We start from the raw sequence: 22,653 nt of genomic DNA, 5'->3' as shown, positions 1-22,653 counted from the left end.
AAATTATCTTAATTTTTACAATTAGATAAAAAACAAACTCGGCAATTTATTATATTTTTTTTTTATAAATAGGCAAAAAATCTGCTATCATTCGACAACAGCTTACTCTTTAAAAATGGCGTATATTTTAATTGTATAATTGGTTTATTTTATTACAAAAACCGTAATTTTATTCATTTATATTTATTATATTATTAATAATTAAATTCCAGGCTTTCGTACATATAACAGAATATACACAAACGTACATTTACAAAATAAATACCGGACATTTGAATATTGATATCTAGATGTATATATCTAGAAAAACAGATTCGTTGTGTAACATTTTGAAGTTGTTTTCGTATCGCCGTCGCAATATTTATTAGTCTATTTATTCACCTCTTTGATAAAATACTGCGAAAATTGAATAAGTCATTCTGGCAACCTAAAAAAATAATAAAATTATTCAAAAGCAGTTTTATGGCTAAATAAAAGCAACAACATTTTCAGCCGGTATAGATTTACCGATTTAAGTGTAAATTTTGCATAGAGAAAGGATACATTAAAAATAGTAGGAAACTGGGACAATGGTAATAGATATAGTAATGATGATATAATTGTAAAGTATATGTAATAGAAAGGACATACACACTTCAATGCAATCTTAAATTTTATGAATTATTGACATTATGACTTTTTAAAAATAATAACAAGGTGTGCTATAGATTCATCTGAGCGCAAGGTTTCATAGAATCGCACTATATTACATTACCAATAAGTAAACAATAATTTCTTATTACAACTAACTGAATCTTCAAAAAATAAATAAACAGAATGCAATATTTTTTCAAATTTTCTTTCATTTTCAAAGTAGTTTGCATTCTGTTAGGATACCTCTTTCGCACTCGTGTTTCTGCTGCCAAGCGGCTGTACTCCCATTGGCTGTATTCTGGTTTATAGGCTGAGATAAAGCAGTAAAATTAATGGGTTCACCGGCATAATTCCCTAATCTTTACTAAAAGCAAAGCTTAATGGGCTACTTTTCGCTTTACAATATATTCTATAATGTCAGTGATGTAGTCCATATATGTAGGCAACACAAATATACACTACATCATATTATATATTTTCCAAATAGTTTTAAAAAGTATACCTTAGGAATATAGACAATGCTATCTAGTTCTTAATTAAGTAGAATTTATACTATTATATTTATATAAGAATTTATTATATACGAGTATACAAATAATTTTGACCACGGACAGACCGATCTGACCAATACAAATAGACATAACCTACAGTCCTATTTATTGTATTGTTGGAAACGACATCACAACTAAAATACGAAAATTAGTCATATTTGAAATATACACTATTTAAGTTTAGTTTTTGTGTCACAGGTTTTTCTAACTGAAAAAGCCCGTCTTTCAATAATAATAATAATAATACCAGTTTTTATGAGAATCCCGGAAATTCACTAATAAATCAAATTGGGCAATTATTTAAAGAAAACTACTAAATGAACCCTTATTATGAATAAGAACACTGCGACTAAAAATAATCCTTTATGATGTGGCTTTGTCAAATTGTCCGTCTGTCTATATTATATTTCAGTAACTATTATTTTTATCAATTTGAAATATCGAATAAATAGTTTCATATAAGAATATATAACACCATATTTTTTTTACTACAGTATAACACATAAATAGATCAATTTCACTCGCATTTCTATAATAAAACATCGTCCAAGATCTATAGCGAGTTTTGTATTCATTCGTAATACTTACTCGTATATGCTCCAAACGAAATACATAAAAAGAGTGGGTATGCAAACTCACCAGATCATAAATTTTAATTCAGTTATAACCAAAATATTATTGGAATATATTTCATACAAAGATAGCATAAATTTATCTGTATACTTCAAATAAATAAACAAAATACTTCGCTAAAAGTACAATGCTACCGTAACAACAACACCTTGTTATTTTTTAAAATACCAATATAATATTAAAATACCAATTATTTTATTTGTAATTTTACCAAAAAAAAAACTATTGTCTATGATTTCAGAACACAAATGAATATAGAATGTTAAAACTATGATGTTGATATGTATGCTTTAAGGAATTTCCTCTAGTCTAGCTAATTTTATTCCTACACGATTTTTTATGTGAATTCTTTTTCTAGAATTTAAACTAATTCTACAATGCTTTTAGGTATATTAATTATATTGGTTTTATAATTAAAAAGTTTTATATTATAAAAATACCAATCAGTTATTATAGTTAATATAAGATCTGCTTAGCTTAAAGAACTAGATGGGCCTGTGTGATATATCCGAAACCATATTATGAATAATTTTGCAAATATTCTCTATCATTACTGACGTAAATAATTAGATCTTACCGAAACAAAAGTTTCATATGACAAATCCTGTATACCAAACGCCTTGAGTATCAAGGGCTTCTGTGCCTGAGCGCAGCTGATCAATACGAGTGGTCTGATATCTTGGCGAAAATTTTCCAGTTTGCTGAGGTGCCACCCGCAATAAAATATAGAATTCGCTAATAGTGACGCCTGTGGGATAAATATGAATTATTTTTAATGATAATGTAATTTGAAATGGTTATTAGCATTAGTATGTAGATAAGTATTTTCTAATAGAACATAAGAACATTATAAAAAATGGCATCACACACATATACATTTACACTCACACTTCGAACCATCCTTAAATTTGTTTTATACTGTTATACATTATGGTACCTAATAAAATACAAAATAATAATGTTTTTTCATATTTTAACCGTTCTAATATAGAAGTAGACAATTGTAATAGTAGTCTTAGCTATACATATAGCTTAATCTACTTACCTCATTGTTTACTGAATTATTTATATATTATTGAGATCTAATTGAAAACTCTTAGGTTTATCATGTGTTTAAAAATGAATTTGCATAATAACCAAATTTTTAACTTAACTATAAAATTAATAATAAATCGGTGTGATTAACATTTACTGATAATATATACCAACCTGATAAGTTACCTCTCCCGCATTCCAAAGATTAAGCGCCAACAACAAAAACAAAGATCCAACGAAAGTGTAGGTCATGAAAGCATTTATCAAATCCATATGAGGTGAGAGCTGGAATAATGATTAATTCATAGGTCTATCTAAATAGAATGTTAATTATAGCAAAAATATTGCATATGATAAAAAAAATTAGAGAACCCAAAATTTTTATGCCTACTATGTTTATATTTGACATCCTTGATAGATGTTCGATTATAGTATAATACAAACATTCACGAGTATATCTGCTTGTATTTATCCAGCTATTTATACGTATCTATTTTTAAGAAAAGAGATTATTTCTAATAATTAACTAGTAGCCGTAGAAGAACCTTTTCTTAGCTTGAAACTACATGGTTTTCTGTAATATGTCTACTGGGATTTTATTATTTACCTATACGAAATTATCTTATTGGGCACAAAATAAAATTAAAACATATCCATATTAATTTAATAATTCTTTGTTTGTTTAAATTTAAATAATATTTAATAAATATTTATATTCAAACAAGTAGTCGATCGACACAGCCAACTAAAAACTTAAACATGAACAAGTTCGGAGTCATGACTTCCGAATTTAACTTTATTTCGTTCGGAGTAGGGACTCTAATTTCACAGGATCCTTGTGTTCGTAGCTTTGTGAACGAACTACAGATCCTTTTAATTGAGTGCATCAGAAATACCCAGACTATTACACTTTCTTTGTTTAACGGGTTAACAAGGTCAGTGAGAAAATATTGCCAACGTGTTGATAAAATTCCATGTGGACCTTATGTTATCTTTACAATTTCATTTTTATGCTTAAATTTAAAATAATATCAAATCCTGTTGTCAGTGTATTCCCTAATGGAGTAGTCAGAGACATTTCTTGAGTGTTGCCACTGGTGAACGTAAATTAAATAGTTTTCTTTTTTAGAACATTGATGCTAATAAATCCGTAATGAACCCCAACACTAGCGTAACACTACACGCTCATTGCCACAAGTTATTAATTAATTAATTAATTTTAAAATATATTAAAATATTACATATTTTTACATTAATGTAATGCATAACAATAACTTAGAATCAGTTACTTACCGCTAAACGTAATAAGAGTAAAACCGCCACAGCGGAACTTTCGCAAACTTGGAGTGACATTATTATTCCGAAAACACGATGTATTTCATCAGCTAAACTAGATAACATAGGTATATAAGTATATTAGTATTAGTTATTATTATATAGATATATTTTATACAGCAAAATACTAATGGAACGATACAAAACAAGCCAATGTAGTATAAATACCAATTTTAAATAAGGATCTAATAATACAGCTACCAGCTAATACCTACCTACAAACACAACTGGGAACAAATATTTTAAAAGCTTCGATTTGAAATTCTAAACTAAGACCCGGATGAAGTTGACTACGACTTCTTTTTAGTGGTGTTCGAGTTACAGCATAAATTAAATTTACTACAACTATTTTTACTTACAATAACAGTTTCTGATGAATTAATATTCCCTCTAAACAACCAGTCTTGAGCTTATCTATAGCCATTTTTTTATCTATAACCAATATATCATGATCAAATTCCTCTCTTATATGTTCATAGTGATGACACAGTGTAATAAACTTATATGACATAGTGATGAGATGAGTGATAGGCAAACAGTCAGCTGACATCATCGGTAACATCATATACAGCCAAGTTATATAGAAAAATACACGGAAAAATGACGCTATGATCGAATTGTCTTCGTAATATGGTAAGTAAGTTACAACCGTATAGAAAGGTACACCTGAAACAAATTTAGAATAAAAATTATACATATATATTTTTTATTCTAAAGATCGAATAATTCATTTACATTTCGTGGTGCACAGCTGTGGAATAAACTTCCCGTGAATCTTCAAAATATTCCTTCTATCAATTCCTTCCAGAAAAGATTAAAATTGTATTATCATTCCAATTTCCCTTCATTACTTCCATTACTACTATTATTGATTATAAGACTTTCTTTGTCATCATTGTGTTCTCTTTTATTTGATATGCACATATTTTATATATTTATTTTTGTTATTTAATTTTCTGTTTGGCACTACTACTGCCGACTCACTACACTCCTTTGCCACTATATTAGGTTGACTGCAAGAAATCTCTTTTAGTGATAACTTCGCCTTTGCTTACTTTTTTACTAATTTATTTTTATTGCTGTATGTTTTAGTGCAATAAATAATATAACTAGTCTGGCCATAAATACTGTTACATAAAAACTTTTCTTGTTTCAACATTAAATTATTTTGAATTTGGAACACATTTATTATTTTTAAAACTTATTGCGATTTCGCGCTATTTTACCTATTTTTTATGTTCATTATCAAATTATAATATAGAATGGGGTATTAAAGAAAATAGGATTGCAGTGATTGCCTTGCACAAAGTGAGTATGCCATAGGTCATATTCCAGACACTTCAAAAGCTTGATATCAGCCGTATCTCGTATCCATATATCGTACTATCAACAGATACAACAATACTTCCTCTGTCGAAGACCAAAAAATATCGGGGCGGCCGCGTGCTTTTAGAACTACAAAGGTTGTTAATGCTGTTAAAGCTAGAATTAGTCGAAACCCCGATAGGAAGTAACAAATCTTATCGCGAGCAATGAAGATTTCCGCTAGGACTCTGTCATGTAATATAAAACAAGACCTGAAGCTCGGTGCTTATTCTCGATATACAGGACATGCCCTAAATCAATCTTTACAACTAAAGAGAGTGGATTGATCAAAACGCCTTCTGTCGCGATACGCAGGTGAAAATATCCTCTTTATTGATGAAAAAAATTTCACGATTGAAGAACACTACAGTAATTAAAATGATAAAGTATACGCTCACAGTTCTAAAGAAACTGCTGACGTGATCGAAAAAGTACAACGTGGTTATCATCCTGCGTCAGTGATGGTTTGGTACGGCGTGTCTTACCAACGAGTCACAAAACTACACTTTTATAAAAAAGGAGTGAAAACTTCAGTCAAAGTGTATCAAGATACAGTCTTGGATCGTATTGTGAAACCCCTCAGCAATACATGTTTTTTTTAACAATGCCGTGGACTTTCTAGCAGGACTCTGCACCTGGTCACATGACACGAATTACCCAAGCCTGGCTTGAAACCAACGTTACGGATTTTATAAGAGCTGAAGACTAGCCCTCACCTAACCCAGACCTCAATCGTTTAGACTTCAAATCATGGTCAATGTTAGAGGACATGGACTATTCTAACGACAAGGTGACATTGAGTCTCTTAAAAAATCTTTGGAGCAAGCAATGGCGAAATTTCCCTTAGAAACAATACGTTAATCCATAGATTCCTGGCCAGAGAGATTAAAAGCCTGTATAAAAGCCAATGGTGGCCATTTCGAATAGAATATTTTTTTATTTTTTACTGAGACTTTAATAAATATATAGGAAAAATTTTTAGTAATATTACATTACTACATAAAAAATGCATTTTCATTTATAACAGAACATATGGTTGGACTAGGTATATATAATTTCATCTCTAAATCATACTTATCAATGGGTGCTACTTAAATTGCTCTACGTAAATGTATATCTTATGATTGATTTATTACAAAATATTATTTTAAATAATATAAAAATAGTAATAATAATATATTAACGTTACTAAATGATTATACACAAACCTTTAAAAAGCAAAAAAATATGTATCTACTTATATTTTAAATTTTCAAAATAGCTGACTACTTTTTTTTCACATTATAGGCTAGTCTATACTGTGATAAGTAAAAGTGTAATCATATAGTACTTCTCAATATCCATTAAACCCTTATACCCGACCCATGTAATGTTATGGACACAAAATTGAATGAAAGGGGCCCATTATGATTCGGTAATGCTAATAAGGCAAACTGGCATAATATTTTCATGGACTTTTCGCCTCTTACACTCTGTTTCTGAGAGACTACATAACAATCAATTCACAAAATTTAAAAATTCAATTTTAAATTTTGTGAATTGTAAAATTTATTAATTCCAACAACTTTGTTAGATAATTTTTTCAAACTGCATTTTAAGTTGTAATTAAAAATTATTTTCCAGACACAAATATATGTAAAAAAAAAGTTAATTATAATATAAATTGACACGAATAAATAGCTATATAAGAATTATAATAAATTACATAAATAGTTGTAATATTTACCATCTACCAACACCCTCCTCGCGCTCGCAACACCATACGCCAACAAGGATAGATAAACTGATATTACGTAAGACATAATTCCAATTTTTGCCTTTAACTCCTGACGTCTCATATAATATTTTTCTTCTAATTTCTCACCAACAGTAGCCATTTCAAAGTTTAATTTCCTTATAGATTTTTTATGATACAATAAAAGGAACATTTTCGTGAGTACTATATTGTGTATAGCAAAAAACATGTTGGCCGAATTCTTTTCCACTTCTGGAAAGTTACCGAACAACGCGGCGAGGTTTTCAAGAAAAATCATTGTAGTGTAAATAGAAAAAGACACTACGGTATACAACTTGTAAGGCACAGTTTCGTGGTATATATTTTTGTACCAATAATTTCCAGTGCCAGCATAATACATATACTTGCAAACATCCCCTAACAGATTTTTCGTGTTGTAGAACATTTTGTTATTTAATGTAAAAAATAAATCTTGATAATTGTTGTGTGCTTACTATCGCAATATGTCAAAGAAAATGAAGTGAAGCGTTCGAAACAAAAAAAAATCTTTTAATTAGATGTTTTTACGGTACAGCTGTTAATTAGCCGTTGAACTTTTTACACGAGAATAAAAAAAAACATTAGACAATAAAATATTTAATGAGAAATAAATGAAAAGGGAATTCTATAGTTTTTACATAATTATATTTTGATGAAGTGCCACGAGCAATTTATGTTGTTTTCGTATTATTAAGAGTATTAAATTATTAATCACATAACGGACGGCCATTAATTTCCGTTACAGAAAATTGAGAAAGTTTTGTATTCGTGACATATTGTTCGTGGTTAATTAATTACGCAGTTAATTAATGTCAAGGGTGTTACATGTATACTCAATTAAGCTCCATATTCATATAAATGACGTTTTGATTGCTAGTCCGTAATAGAAATCAGTGTGTGTGTATATTTGTATAAATCAACCTCAATTTGCTTTAATTCATTAACTAGATGATTATTATTACGATAGTGCTTTTGGCAAATAAAAATATCGCAAAATAGATAAAAGTAACTAATTTATTTACGTTTTAAAAAGATTATATTTCAAACCTTATTAATAGCATAATAATGTTTGAAAACATTTTAAGATGCGTAACCCTTTATCCAACAAATTTTAATGAAAGATTTTTTTCTTTCGACAGTTTAATTCGACGAGATTTAAACCCACATCTCTCTGATCCCACATCTGTATCCTTTTTTTTTTTGTTAACTAATCGACTAAAATCACTCAGTGAGCTACGGAGAAGACTATGCTTGGAGTGACTTAGCGTGTAAGAATCCGAAATAAGGTTGTCCACAAAAGAACCAAAGTCACCTACATTACTCAAAGGAAAGCAAGCTGAAATGGTAATGGACTGGTCACATAGCTCAAAAAACTGTCAACCAATGGTAAAGAAAAGTTCTTGGGTGGCAACCCCGTACGGGCAAACGCAGTGTAGAATGACCCCCCACTAGATGAAGTGACAACCTTAAATGCATTGTAGGGAGTCAGTGGATGCAGGTCGCTCAGGACCGATCCTTATAACAGACTATGGTGGAGGTTCATCAATGGACAGATAATGGTTGAGATAATGATGACTCAAAAGCAACAGCCCTGTGGTTCCGCCACAGAATGGGCTACTCCGTTCTTTCCTGTGGATATCGTAAGAAGCAACTAAAAAAAGTTCATAGTCGAGGGATGAGCAACAATATCCGTCTTAAAACATCACCAAAAACCTAACTACGATTGCCAACCCACCTGCCAGCTACTAGCAAAACCCTCCGTTATGGAAGACTCCTGTATTCAGCAGTTGTCGATTAACGGCTGATGAATCAAAAGCAAATGACAACGCACATTAGAAGACCGACTTTTCTATCATATGACACTCTTTGCCAACACGATATGTCATCGATCGATCAATATCGATCATCGATTCATCTATTACACTTACCCGTGACTTCCAGGTTCATGTTTCAGAGACGTACATGAATATAGAGAAAACTAGAGGGTAACTACAAAAGTCGTCTGCTTAGCTTCCTCTATCCCACTCGTGTTTCTACCATGAAGCAGCAGTGCACGCATATTTGTATCAATTTAAAGGGTGAAAAATAACAGTAAAACTACAGAATGCAAAGGTATAGCACCGTAATTCTCAAATATGGCAACCCATGTAGTATCGTAATAATTCATTTCTCAAGTAGGTAAACGTTGAAGTACACCCATTATCAGATATATAAAAAGGCCTTAAATTATATAGATAGTGTCTCCATACAAATGCTTCAAAGAAAGCGAGTTTTTCATACATTTTTATGTGATAAATAGCTATGAGTGTTTCCTTTGTAACTTCTATATTTATTTTATAATTTTTGCATCTTTTTAATATCTACGTAAAAATTATTTTATTTATTAATAATTAAATATAGATACGTCAATATACATTATGTGCGTATATATGTAGAACACTGATACAAAAACAAGTCAACTAATTTACCTGACAAAAAGCTGACCCGTTTTTGAGACTCCATGCTCTATCTATATAATCTAAGAAAAAAGCATTTTCACACATTATACACTATATATTCTAATGCTACACAAACTCCACAATCTTAAAAGTGTATTTTCCTATAAAGAGAAATAAAGACGGTACAGCGAAAAACACTTAAACGATTTACAGTATGCGACCTGATCACGTAGAAGTAAGTAGAAGTAAATCTGCTTGACCAATAATACACCTTTGCCCTTTTACCAATTCGTATTCACCGAAGGTACGTACACATAAGGATAACAAAACTATTCGAGAGCTAACTGTAAACAGCTTTAACGCTTTTATGGGGATTAGTCCTAGAGCATCCTAATTTACATGTCTATTAAGTTCCGGATAGGAAAGGCTCGATTGGAAAAGTTTTAAATATGAATACGTATGTTTACTTGGAACCAATTTAATAGTTTATTACATACTTATGTATTTATTAATTTCCTAATCATAATCTCGTTTTCGTTCTGTCCACATGGATCAGCATATAAAATATCCTATGTATATATATATATATATATATATATATATATATATATATATATATTATATATATGATTAAGTAACAAACAGTCAAACATCTGTACAAACTTTCACATTTATAATATTAGTAGGATCTATTCACTATTGAGATTCATAACTTATATTATTAAAAAAATTTTCACTATCCACCCCGTAAAGAACTTTGTGTGAAGTTATAAGTATTGAATGGATAAAATATACGACCTTATAATAAAAATAATGATAAATAATAATTAAAAATATAATAGTTTTGGGTCTAAAAAATTAACAATTCATTAAAAAAACATATTATACGTGATATAGCGAGATCCACAAATAAAGAAATATAATCTAATAGAACTAGTATATAGGCTTCACATCTTTATAAAATAAATACAAAATAAGCAAACATGCTAGTTCGTACATGCCAACACGAAATACAAAAGCTATCGACTTCGAGCGCAGGGATTACAATTGTAAAGATAGGTACTCGGAAGGGGCGCCCGCCGACACCGACGTATCCCAGTTGGATGCCTATTCATTGTAGTACGATAAATCACAGCGGTACACCCGAGGAAACTGGTTTAATTCAAGCTTCGTCGATAGCCCATCCACCTATGCATAAATAACACCTAAACTCAAATCCCTAATGTTACGTAAATATTGCTTAAGAGGGTTCAGGAGAACACTGCAAACGTCTGCATTAACTCTCAAATTTCAAAAACGATTTATTTAAACGTAGCTTTGTAAACGGAACATAAATATACAACAACAAAATACCAACTCTTCCATAATTTAATTATGAAGGTAGGTAACCTTAGTAGTGTAACAGGTTCACACGCTATTTAATCTTCCGTAATTTGCAAATTCAATTCCTACAATACTCATCTATACTTATAATAAATCTGTAGAGATGTCAATTCTGTACATAAAATATATTTCCAAAATAACTATCAGGGGGTGATGAGTGATCGATACTGATGCCAAAAATGTAATCAGTATAATTTTTGTCTGTTTGTCTGTATATTCGTTATAGAAACAAAAACTACTCGACGGATTTTAACGAAACTTGGTACAATTATTCTTCATATTCCTGGGCAGGTTATAGTATACTTTTCATCACGCTACGATGAATAGGAGCAGAGCAGTAAAGGGAAACGTTAGGAAAACGGGAGAAGTTACTCCATTTTTAAGCTTCCATCGCGTGTGCAGCCTTAATGGCCACTTTTTAAAATGTAAAAATGTCCACCTGTGCGAAGCCGGGACGGGCCGCTAGTTGAATAATAATATTCATTATTTCGGAATTCTTTTCTTATTTTGTTTATTAATTGAAATTCAGATTTAATCTTGTTTCAATTTTTGTCGATCAACTTTAACTCTTTTTCAATGAAAGAGAGCGAATAACTTTTCTTTAAAACTTCTCCAGTTGTAAACTGTTTTTAAACTGTTTGGTAATTTGTTATACAGCTTTATTGCTTGGAAACGGTCGCCATGCTTAATATTGCACAATCGAAGTTATATATATAACTAGGGTAATTTTATTTATGCAAAGCAAAGTTTGAGTGGACCAGTAGGTTGCTCGAGGTACTTTTCGCAATACAAAATGTTTGTAAATTTTCTTTATGATAACAATTCTTACAGTCAGTAATATGTTTAAAGATTGGAAAAAAATTTCGTGTTATATCCCACCTTTTAATTTGACTTAATACAGGTTTGACATAAAGATATAGATAACAAAAATAAACATATAAATTTGAAACCATAAAACAAAAAAATATGTCGAGCGGTACCGATACTCACACCAAGAGTCATAAATAATATTTTATTTACTTTACAATGGTTTACACAGTGTATTCGATGTATGTACTTCGACACGTCAATACAATTGAACGAATTTGAATTTGTCACACCAATTAAGATCAAAACTTTTTTACATCAATTATAAATATGCAAAGTTACTTTTTTATTTATGTTTGCCTCTTGACGCCTTAATAACTCAATCTCAATAAAATAATATTTGGAATAAATAAGTACATAGACTACTTTTTATCCCGGTCAATAAACGTATTTTTGTAACTCGGACAAAACCGTATGTAAAAACTAGTACGTAATAAAACTAAGTCTACCTTTAAAAGTTGGCAAAATACAAATAATTCACCTTTTAAATGATGCCAAAGTACTGCTAATGAGCAATAATTCTCTTTAGAGAGATTTACTCCCACAGCAGGAGCAGCTAACCGTGATAGATGTCTGAATAGACTGCCCGATACCTACAATAATATATCAATGGAAGACTTCCGAGGATAAAGTGTGTGGGTCACGTACAGAAAGTGTTTTTCGACGGACCCGAGCATTATCTCACGCCAAGGAAAAAGTTCCAACATCTGATCCCTACAGGCCATATTATTTTAACAAATTCTCTACGCGGCGTATAGTGGAAGTACTAAAATAAAATTTTTAGTAAGAATGCATGCATAAATAATAATCAATTACACAAATCCTAGCTTAGTATACACTTAAGAAACTTCTGTTATTATAAATTATTATAAATATCTAGTGATTTTTCGAGTTTTATAATTTGAATTTACAATCATATACTATAATGTACCGGGTGATTCCGGCAAAGAGTAGGCCACCCCATCCCTTCTCGTCCATATTGTAAAAGGCGACTAAAGGTGCATATGATTAATGGATGGACAGCAATGCCCCTCTTAAAATATCATCAAAAGCCTAACTGTAATTGCTAACCCGCCTACCAAGCATGACATCTACAGGTAAAGCCCACCAATGATAAACATCGTAAAGAAACAGCCCCCAGTCTCCGACGGCACTGCTATTTCTGACAAAGGTAGCGGTCATGGTAAAGGTGGAGCATGGATGAGAAGAATCTCCTGAAAAGATTCGGCTGCCAACAAAAACGACTGGACCTGGCAACATATAATACAACTTGGAGGTTTGTCAAGAAGCTTGTAAAACTGGAAGAAGAGATAAACTAGTTACACTCGGATATTGTAGAATTATCTGAAGTCCGAAGATAGGGGGAAGATAATATGATTCTTGAAACCAGTACCTTCTTCTACCAACGGGAAGGGGGAAAAGATATAATATAAACATCAATGGCGAATACATTCCAATACTCACCTTGGATTTGCTGACGATATAATAATCATAACGGTTTTCCTGGACGACTTAACCTCAATAATTGTTCTCAAAAGATAAGTTTTAAGAAGAACGTAGACAAAACTAAAATCATGTCTAACGTCCATGTTTTACCTATACAGGTTATGATTAAAAACGTTCAAAGTTGTTGACGAGTATATATACGTGCGAGAACTTGTCCGACTAGATAAGTCCAATTTCAACCGAGACCGACGAATTTAACTCGACTGGACTACGTTCGGAAAACTATGTCACATCTTCTCATCCAAAATGCCTGAAAACTTGAAGACAAAGATGTGTTCCAGTTTGTGGTGACATACGGAACCGAAACATGTTCCTACAGAATTAATGTGTATTATGAGGTATGCAAAAGCTTCAAATTAACAAGCGGGTTATAGAGAGAAATATGCTTGTAGTTTCTTTGCATGACTCCATAAGAAATCCAAATCAACCAATCCAACCAAGAAATTCATAAGAATCCCAAATGACGGTATCCGCAAAATAACCAAAATCACTAACATAGCTCGAAAGATAAAAAGCTCAAGTGACAGTGGGCCATATAGCTGAAAGAACCGACAACCAATAGAAAATAAAGTTTCTTGAGTAGCGATCCCGTACGGGCAAACTCCACGTGTTGGTTCCATAACAAATTTGTCATTCTTATCTAAAATAAAATAAAATACTAGACAAGTCTCATATGTTAATACACGTCAATTGCGTACATCGTAAAATGCTGTGGAGTGCCGTAGACACGTCGTAGATTCGCTGGTTACGCGTCGTAGGTCCACTGGTTACGCGCTGTCGGGTGTGTGTAGCACTCTGAATGGAAATAGACTGTAATTGGCTGGCATATTGACATCAGTGATGTCCTTAACTACCTGCACTTGTCGACTGCCACTAGAATAACTAGTGAATTATCTTCATATCAATTAAATGATCGTTATTATCGTAGGTATGTTCTCGTAATCACCACTCAAAATCGAATCGTAACTTAGAACACCAAATCTGGTGTTGTCCTGTTTATATATTTATTTTCGCTGCGATCGGTTAAACCGTATAGAAGTAGATGTACGGTAACAATATACAGTCGCAAGTTTAAAGTACACAGCAATAAACTTTCTCCATAAAATTGTTCAACTGGTAACGAATTCTATTATAATCTCAAAAATATATACCTACATATACGTAATTGAGATAGCTATCTTTATTGAAAAACAATAAATAAATATTTATATGTGCATAGATTCGAAAGACAGTCAGTTATTAATTTCTTATACATTAAATATGTTCCTGCAGTTTTTTATCATTATTTCTTTATTAAAAAGTAGCACTTTATATAAGATTATGTACATTTCTTGGCAAGACAATGTGACAACATGATGTTAGCTGACATACGTAATTTTCTTATGATATACAGTAATATATACCAGTACATACACAGCTAGCTACCATCACGCGTGTTGCTTGTCAAATTATATTGTAGGTGTAATAAAAAATCCTGTCACCAAGCTTGTCATTATTCATATCTAATTAAAAATAACCATTATACGGTGCTATCATTATACATAAAACACTGCTTAACGACTTTATATAATTTCAAATTGTAGTCATATTCTGATGTTTTGTCTGGTATACAGACACTAATGCAACTAAATGATATGGTACTCTATAACTGCATCGACTTCAATGTAAAACCAGCAAGTCCAGCAAGTCGCCGAATTTAGTAACGTATTCAACCAAGTTCAAAGAAGAAGAAACTTGCAACGCAGCAGCCGAGTGTAATATTACATTAATAATTTAGAGCTTCTTTTGACACCCTCACAACTCGAAACCTATTAGGGGGAAAGGGATTGTTAGTAATGGAGACAGAATTCTATTGCTAGCAATATACCCAACCAGGTCGACCTCCTCGTGGTTCTCCCTGGAAACTATCATGGTTAATTCCTGATGAATTCATCATGATGGGCTAACTGGCCTGTTTTCATTCTCATCTATCACCCTTCACTAGTGCTCCGGCTGCGTATCCCGTTAGCGCAGGCGGGGTTACCATACCATTTTCACCCATTAAAAAAAAAAAACTCGAAACCTATTTAACTTACATACATAATATTTGACACAGTTATTTAATAATCAGCCAAACAAAATCTTAAACTTGAATTACATCCCAAGCGAAATAGTATTGTGTAAATAATTGTCTATAAAAATTTAAGAATTTATAATACCTATTATCAAACATGGTAGTTGTACCAAGAAACGAGAAATTGTTATATAAATTCATTTTATAATATTGCATGTTCTTGCAACTTGTAAATTGTAAAGTTTTTTAAATAGAACTTGGCACCCATTTTTATTTCAAATATTTTTTCAGCGGAGTCGAAACATCGCTTATTCGTCATATTGAACTTGGCTCTCATTTCACGTTTATTGTAAATGTGGCCAATACAGAATAAATAAAATACAGGAGTTAAAATTAGTAAAACGTGGTAGTTAGTCATCGTTTTCGTTTTATATTTTATTTATTTATTAAGTAATGTATTCTTAAGTAAATGGTAAATGTTAATACTAAGTGGATTTTTAATTGATATTATATAACTTACTAGCGGCCCGTCCCGGCTTCGCACGGCTGGACATTTTTACAACATTTTACATTTTTTTCTGATGATAAGGTAGAGCTACCTATTTCATAGATGTGCCCGCCCCCACCTGCCCGTCTCCCGCACCGCTAAAATAGTATTTTTTCTATATCTATGACTTAAAAAAGTAATTTACATAAATTGAAACAGTTTTGAAAACAATATGATTTATTTGGATAAGGATTTAAACAGAAATATGAATAACATGTTGTAATTTTGGTCCGTATTTCTATCAACTTTTAAAATGTATAAAGTGGTTATTTTGACATAACGATAATAGTTAGACCCCGGTGCCCCGCCAATGCAGGCGGGCTTATTATATCATTATAATCTACTAGCGGCCCGTTCCGGCTTCGTACGGGTCCACCGGTGCGAATGTCCACATTTTTACAACATTTAAAAAGTGGTTATTGTGACAACGATAATAGTTGGACATATAGTATCGCAAAGTTTTTGTAGTTATTGATATTTTCTTCAATATTATAGAACATACTTTTGTTCTATCACCAATAATTTCCTCAGCGCACAATGAAAAATATTTTACAGCATTTTTTACACCTTGGGTAACGTTACTAAAGTTTTAGTAAGGATCCCTTATCTTTTTTAGCTTTAAATATAGTTTACCCAAAATTTTTGAATGAATTTTTGAAATCGGAAAAGTAATTTTTAAATTTATTCATTATAAACATACGCACAAAAATATAAATCTTTCCTCTTATAATATTAGTGTAGATAACAGCTTTAACAAATAGCATAAGGTCTTGCGTATTTAATTTCATAAATGCACTCTTACACTTAATAACTCGTTTCATTCTTTACTTATTCCACTGCTTAGCATGGATTTCTCTTTAAAAGTATTATTTTTTATTTATGTTTTCTTGTACAATAAACAATTGTACAAATGCAGAGTAATATAACATTATCTACCAGCTAACTATTACTAACTAAACAAACTATAAATATATATTTAATACAAAATACAGACGTGATACATAAATAATAATGAATACGTATATATATATATATATATATATATATATATATATATATATATATATATATATATATATATATATATATATATATATATATATATATATATATATATATATATATATATATATATATATATATATGAAAATAGAGTTACACGATTTTTCTCACAGATCTGCAAGGATTTTATTCCAAAAGCTGATGACTGTAACGGTAAAAGAATTGGACATAAATCCAGAATATTGTGAGATAAACAGAGATTAAGAAAATGAGAGTCTTTAATGAATCTATCTTTCAAATAAGTGGGAGAAAAAGTATAAGAGTATTATCACACTAGTCAGACGGCTTAATGTAACTTTTTGTTTTGAGTTTCTTTACCCTACGTTAGTGTATTATACTATGTTCTCTTAATTACCTCTTCAAATACATTGTATTCCTATTATGTTCCTACGGGGATATACGCTTACAAATTATAATGAAATAATCACACAACCACACACATGTCAATTTATAGATTACACATAAAAGTTACAGTTGCACATTGTTACTTCTCAATTTCTTGTCTTTTTACAAACGGTTTGCAAACAACACCACCAGTATACATCTAATGGTACTAAGCTCAAAATATCGAAATCAAAGTACTCGACAAACTATGGATTGAAAATGGCAAACTGCCTCGGTATAGAATAGTCGACACCAATCCAATGTCGAAAGCAAGAACCGCTTAGATTTATTTCGTCAGTTATTGCACATTCAGAGCAAATGTGCAGTGAATATGCACTTCGGCACGCTCCTATATCACTACACTTATACTGCTTTCGTAGCTTACTAAACATTCTCTAGAATTAGGTTTTTGATTAAAATACGTGAACTCAATGATACTAGCAACACTCTGCGTAACATCATAAACACGTAGGTACTCTATATTCTTTCTGAGAAATATCTTAGAAAGAAACGTAATAGACCAATAGTTACACATTTTATAAAGTCTACAAGTGGCCCTAAAGCAACTAAAACCCGGATGGTTTTTGGTTGTTCGTAAAATAACTTTTCCAAGTTTTTACGATAGCGTTATATTTACTTTATGTTCATTGCTCAATCAGTCAATAAGTGTAATTGTATGGTACCAAACTATTGACAATACTTAATACATAAACTACCTGAAAGACATCGTTTTATTCTCTACAGACAAATAAATTAAATGTTAATAAATAAGATTTATTTTATCAAGATACTGTTAAAATACTCTTAAAAGAGATTTTTAAATGGCTATACTCTAGAGTGTTATATAGAACCGAACTGATGATAATTGTTTAGAGTAAAATACTAAATAATTATTGCTTTAAGATTGAAAATTTGATAATTCTGACATAAATAATATGTCATGTCAATAATATGTATGATATTCTGACATAACTAAAGACTAAAAAATATAAACTCAAGCGATTTTATGTAACACTAAGTAACAAATCTGAGGAAAAATGACGACGGGCACGTATAAATATAAATATATGTAGTTACTATATATTCCATGTTACCTCATGAACCCATGATGTATGCCATTGTAATGTTAATGGCGTTGTATATGTCAACCTATATATTGCAGTTATCACATTATATTCTTAACAATTTATTTAATCAAACTTTCCATCAGGTAAGACTTCATCCTCTTTGTATTGCACATTCAATAGTGTACGAGAGTCCTTTAGACTGTGGTTAATAATAAATCCATAAAAAAATCAAAGCAGATACGTATCAAATTAATTATACAACAGTGCGCATATGATACTATACCCCTGTTAATCTTAAATCCAATTATAAAACATAAATCCCTTTTGAAGCCTTTTATAAGTTTTAACGTTCAATGAAAACCAATTCGGGAATGAAAATGAAATTTTCATTTGTTTAAAATTAATTTAATATTACAAGTACAGTCCTTTTTTATTTTTTACCATATCCATGCCATAATCCACGACTTCGGCCGCGTGAAAATATTATCCCATTAGTTAATCTGGAATATAGTTCTACAGTATAATATAGAAATAACGTTCAAATCCACTCCAATATTATGAGTGTCACTAAACAACAAACATTTTAAGAAACTCTTGGTAAAATTGCTAAGCAAGTACAACAAGATATATTCATTGAATAAACCAGTGAATATTTCATTAAAAAAATTTAGAACTACACATATATTTTATGACTTAAATACCTATCTAGAGAATTCCAACTTTAAATAAAATAAAATAAAATATTCTTTTTCAAAATACACTTTAACATTGGTCAATATAGATAAATGAAAAACTGAGTTTTTGGGGATCTGGTTTTAAACAATTAAGAAATTGGTATACATTTTTATTCCAAAATTATATAGATAGATTTCTTGCCTTAAGTATAGCGTTTTTTAATTTTTGCTTTTGTCGTTATTGTGTACTAATTTCATTCTAATTTCCAATTTATTAAAGAATGCTGAGATGTTATTTGGAATCATCATTCATTAATACTAAAATACAATTAGTATTGTCATTTTTTTAATTTTCAACCCATATACGGATTCGTTTTAATTGAATCCAAATTTTTTGCAAATCTTGCCGAATTCAATTAAAATTTTCTAATATTAACCATAAGATATTTATATAAAAATATATAATAATAAAGTTAATATATTTGTAAACTGGTATAACAAATGTTTATAACTTTCTAGAAAAAATAAATAAACCATAATAATATAAGAAAATCTTCATTGCGCAACCTAATTGTGAATCAATTGTCAATATTGTAGATAAAGCAAGTCCATATTCATTATAAAAAAAATATATATAGTTATCTAAAACTTTTATTATAGTATACTTTTATTTATATGGATTGTTTAAATAAGCCGATTTAAACCCCTACTTATATTTCAAAGAAGTTTAAGCTTGCTTGCTTAAACGATCCCATCCACTGCTGGGATTTGATTTCCCAATTCAAAGGAACTTTATAAGCCTTAAAACATAAGCAGGGACGGACCGCACTTACTCGTATATACTTTCAAAAAATGATAATTAGCCATTAAATGTATTATTACGCCTATGTATTTTTTAAATAAATATTTATTTCTTAAAAAAACTACATATCCATTTTCTGTAGATTTGTTGTGGCGTGGAACACGTTATTACTTATCTCCCGTTCCAATGCAATTTTTCATCGCCTTTAACTCAGTAAAATTTTTAAATTTACCGTTAAGCATAGGTACATGTGATAAACCTATTGTCTTTTATTGGTCGTTAATACCTCACAATAGGAATATCTGTGGTAGTACGTACATACGGATATCATAATCATGTATATATGTGGTATATCCGCTTTATGATACGAGTACTAAGATCTTAACGAAAACCGGCATATTCGGGTGACTTGAAGTTGTCAAATCTGTACGCAAAGCCTATTAGAATACTTCTAATCAATATATATGACTATATATACATATATAACCAATTGTTGTAAACGAATAATAATAATATAATTCTTTATTTGCATAGGAAATAAAGCAAGCGAGTAAATATTATTAACCGCAATTTTACGTCACCAATCTGGTACAATACCAATCTAATTCCTTACCTCTATACCAGAGGGAGACTGTACAAAAGTCGTTTGCTTAGGCTCCTCTTTCCCGTTCGTGTTTCTACCGTGAAGCAGTTATGTTTGTATGGCTGTTTCGTTCGAAGAGTGGCATATGCCAATGAATTTACACGGTACAGAGGAATAACACTTGAGTCCTCAAGAATGGCACCACATGGGGAGTATCATGGGCGAAACAGTGTACTCTATTATGTCCATGTTACTGCTCATGTCTATAGGCGACAGTTACCACTTTCCATCAGGTGGCCCATTAGCTTGTTAGGATTCTAAGTTGCATAAAAAAATACATGTAAAATAAATTTAATTTTGTTTATAAGTCGTTTACATTAAGTACCACTAATTAATAAATAAAATCGTAATTTATTTAAAATATTTGAAGTACTTAGAGACTAATGTTATTTAAATTAATATTTTTTTTTTAATCCCGGCAGCTTAAATATTAAAGTTAAATCGAGCGTGACGAATTTATTTTTCGACGATTTCATATCGTTACAGGTTTTAAATAAAATAAAAATTTGCTTATGGAACTAATATTATTAGTCGGTTACTGATTGAATAAAACAAATTCATTTTCTTTATATCGTTAATGTTTTTGCCGATTTAATATTTTCATAATTTAACAAGCACATTTATTAATAACATTACACATAAAAAAAGTCTGATACGAGTATAATACGAGCTAACAATAAAATATGCCTAAAAATTTGATCAATAGCCTAAAACGCAAGTCTTGTCTAAAATAATTATTTTTATTATTACTGATATTATAAATACTGATGTAGCCTATAAATTTTAAGTCAAAGAATAAAAAAATTTTCTTTAATTACTACTATAAATAAATTTATTCTCTATACAGGTTTTCATATATAATTAAGAAGCTAAAATGGTTTATTATAGATAAACACCATAGACGACTAACAATAGCGATAAGTATGGATCTTAAAGAATAAAGTAAAAGTTAAATATTTATTTGCTTTTTAATAACAAATAATACGTAATCCGCGTGGCCAAGATGAATGAATGGGATAAAAAGTAGCCTGTGTTCTTCTCCACCCTACCACATAGTGATTGGTTAAACAATTTATGACACTGGGGAGCGTAGTAAGAACAAGTAAGAACCAAACATACTTTCACATTTATAATATTTATAAAAAATATTATCATATTAGAATCCAATATAATATTTTTTCTATCTATCTAATAATTAGATAAAGCTATTACATAAAAGTAGAACAATTAAAATATATAAATATGATTTTCTAAAAGTTAATTAAACTATTAGTAACAAGTTTGTCGTTTTCAAATTTGGTAGAAAGAAGTAAATTAACCTTTTGATGTCTAATTAGGGTTTTGGCCAACTCAGCCAGTTTGTTTCGCTTCGAGCACAATTTCAGTTTATGATCAAACGTTAGTAATAAGTACAACAACAGGAAAACAAACCAGACTCTATAGGTACAACATCCTATTAATTATAATGTAAAATGATCTAAATGAAAACCCATAATAAATATGGCTGAGGGTAAAATTGCTTCTCATAAATAAATTGCTTGTAGTATAATTGATTCGAAACATAAATTGGTATCATAGATCATTGACTCAATTATAAATTTTATTAGGAAAGTTTAGTAAAAGCGTTTACATGAGGCCCCTTTCATATTCGCCAGAAATTAGGGCAAGGGATGTCGATATACAAACAATGACCTACAAAATTCATACAATTTTATATTCATAAATTTGTGTTTTCTCCATTTGACAATATATAGTGACTGATTTCTTCAATATTTTTTACAGTTAAAACGTCACATGTTCAACCTTAATTTCACCATTTTGGTGGTCGTGGCTAGGTTATAATGTTAAGATCGAGGTAGAGTTTGCGAGCCTGCAAACAGCTTATTAATCTTTTCTTGTTA

General features: G+C 30.5%; 1 protein-coding gene across 1 annotated transcript; it reads right to left on the bottom strand.

Annotated features, from left to right (window-relative positions):
* Positions 1 to 271: 271 nt before the first annotated feature.
* LOC113510748 (uncharacterized) lies at positions 272 to 7,732 on the bottom strand. Its single transcript, XM_052896319.1, has 6 exons — positions 7,279 to 7,732; positions 4,547 to 4,853; positions 4,146 to 4,242; positions 3,027 to 3,137; positions 2,395 to 2,565; positions 272 to 427 (listed from the first exon to the last, which is right to left on the bottom strand). The coding sequence occupies exons 1-6, from the start codon at positions 7,730 to 7,732 to the stop codon at positions 374 to 376; spliced, it is 1,194 nt and encodes a 397-aa protein (XP_052752279.1). The 3' UTR covers positions 272 to 373.
* Positions 7,733 to 22,653: the final 14,921 nt, after the last annotated feature.

Source organism: Galleria mellonella, unplaced genomic scaffold (genome assembly GCF_026898425.1).
Source record: "Galleria mellonella isolate WM207_F2 unplaced genomic scaffold, CSIRO_AGI_GalMel_v1 utg32, whole genome shotgun sequence".
In the NCBI taxonomy this organism is placed as follows: Eukaryota; Metazoa; Arthropoda; class Insecta; order Lepidoptera; family Pyralidae; genus Galleria; species Galleria mellonella.
The sequence above is the reverse complement of the archived record's forward strand: the minus strand, read 5'-3'. Positions and strand labels throughout refer to the sequence as shown.

Bases quoted from the DNA above. Each gene is read 5' to 3' on its own strand.
- LOC113510748 (XM_052896319.1), bottom strand. From the start codon at position 7,732: ATGTTCTACAACACGAAAAATCTGTTAGGGGATGTTTGCAAGTATATG. The intron at 4,854-7,278 runs GTAAATATTACA...AATTTGTTTCAG, and splicing joins GAGGAGGGTGTTGGTAGATG to GTGTACCTTTCTATACGGTT. The intron at 2,566-3,026 runs GTTGGTATATAT...TTTATCCCACAG, and splicing joins CGGGAGAGGTAACTTATCAG to GCGTCACTATTAGCGAATTC.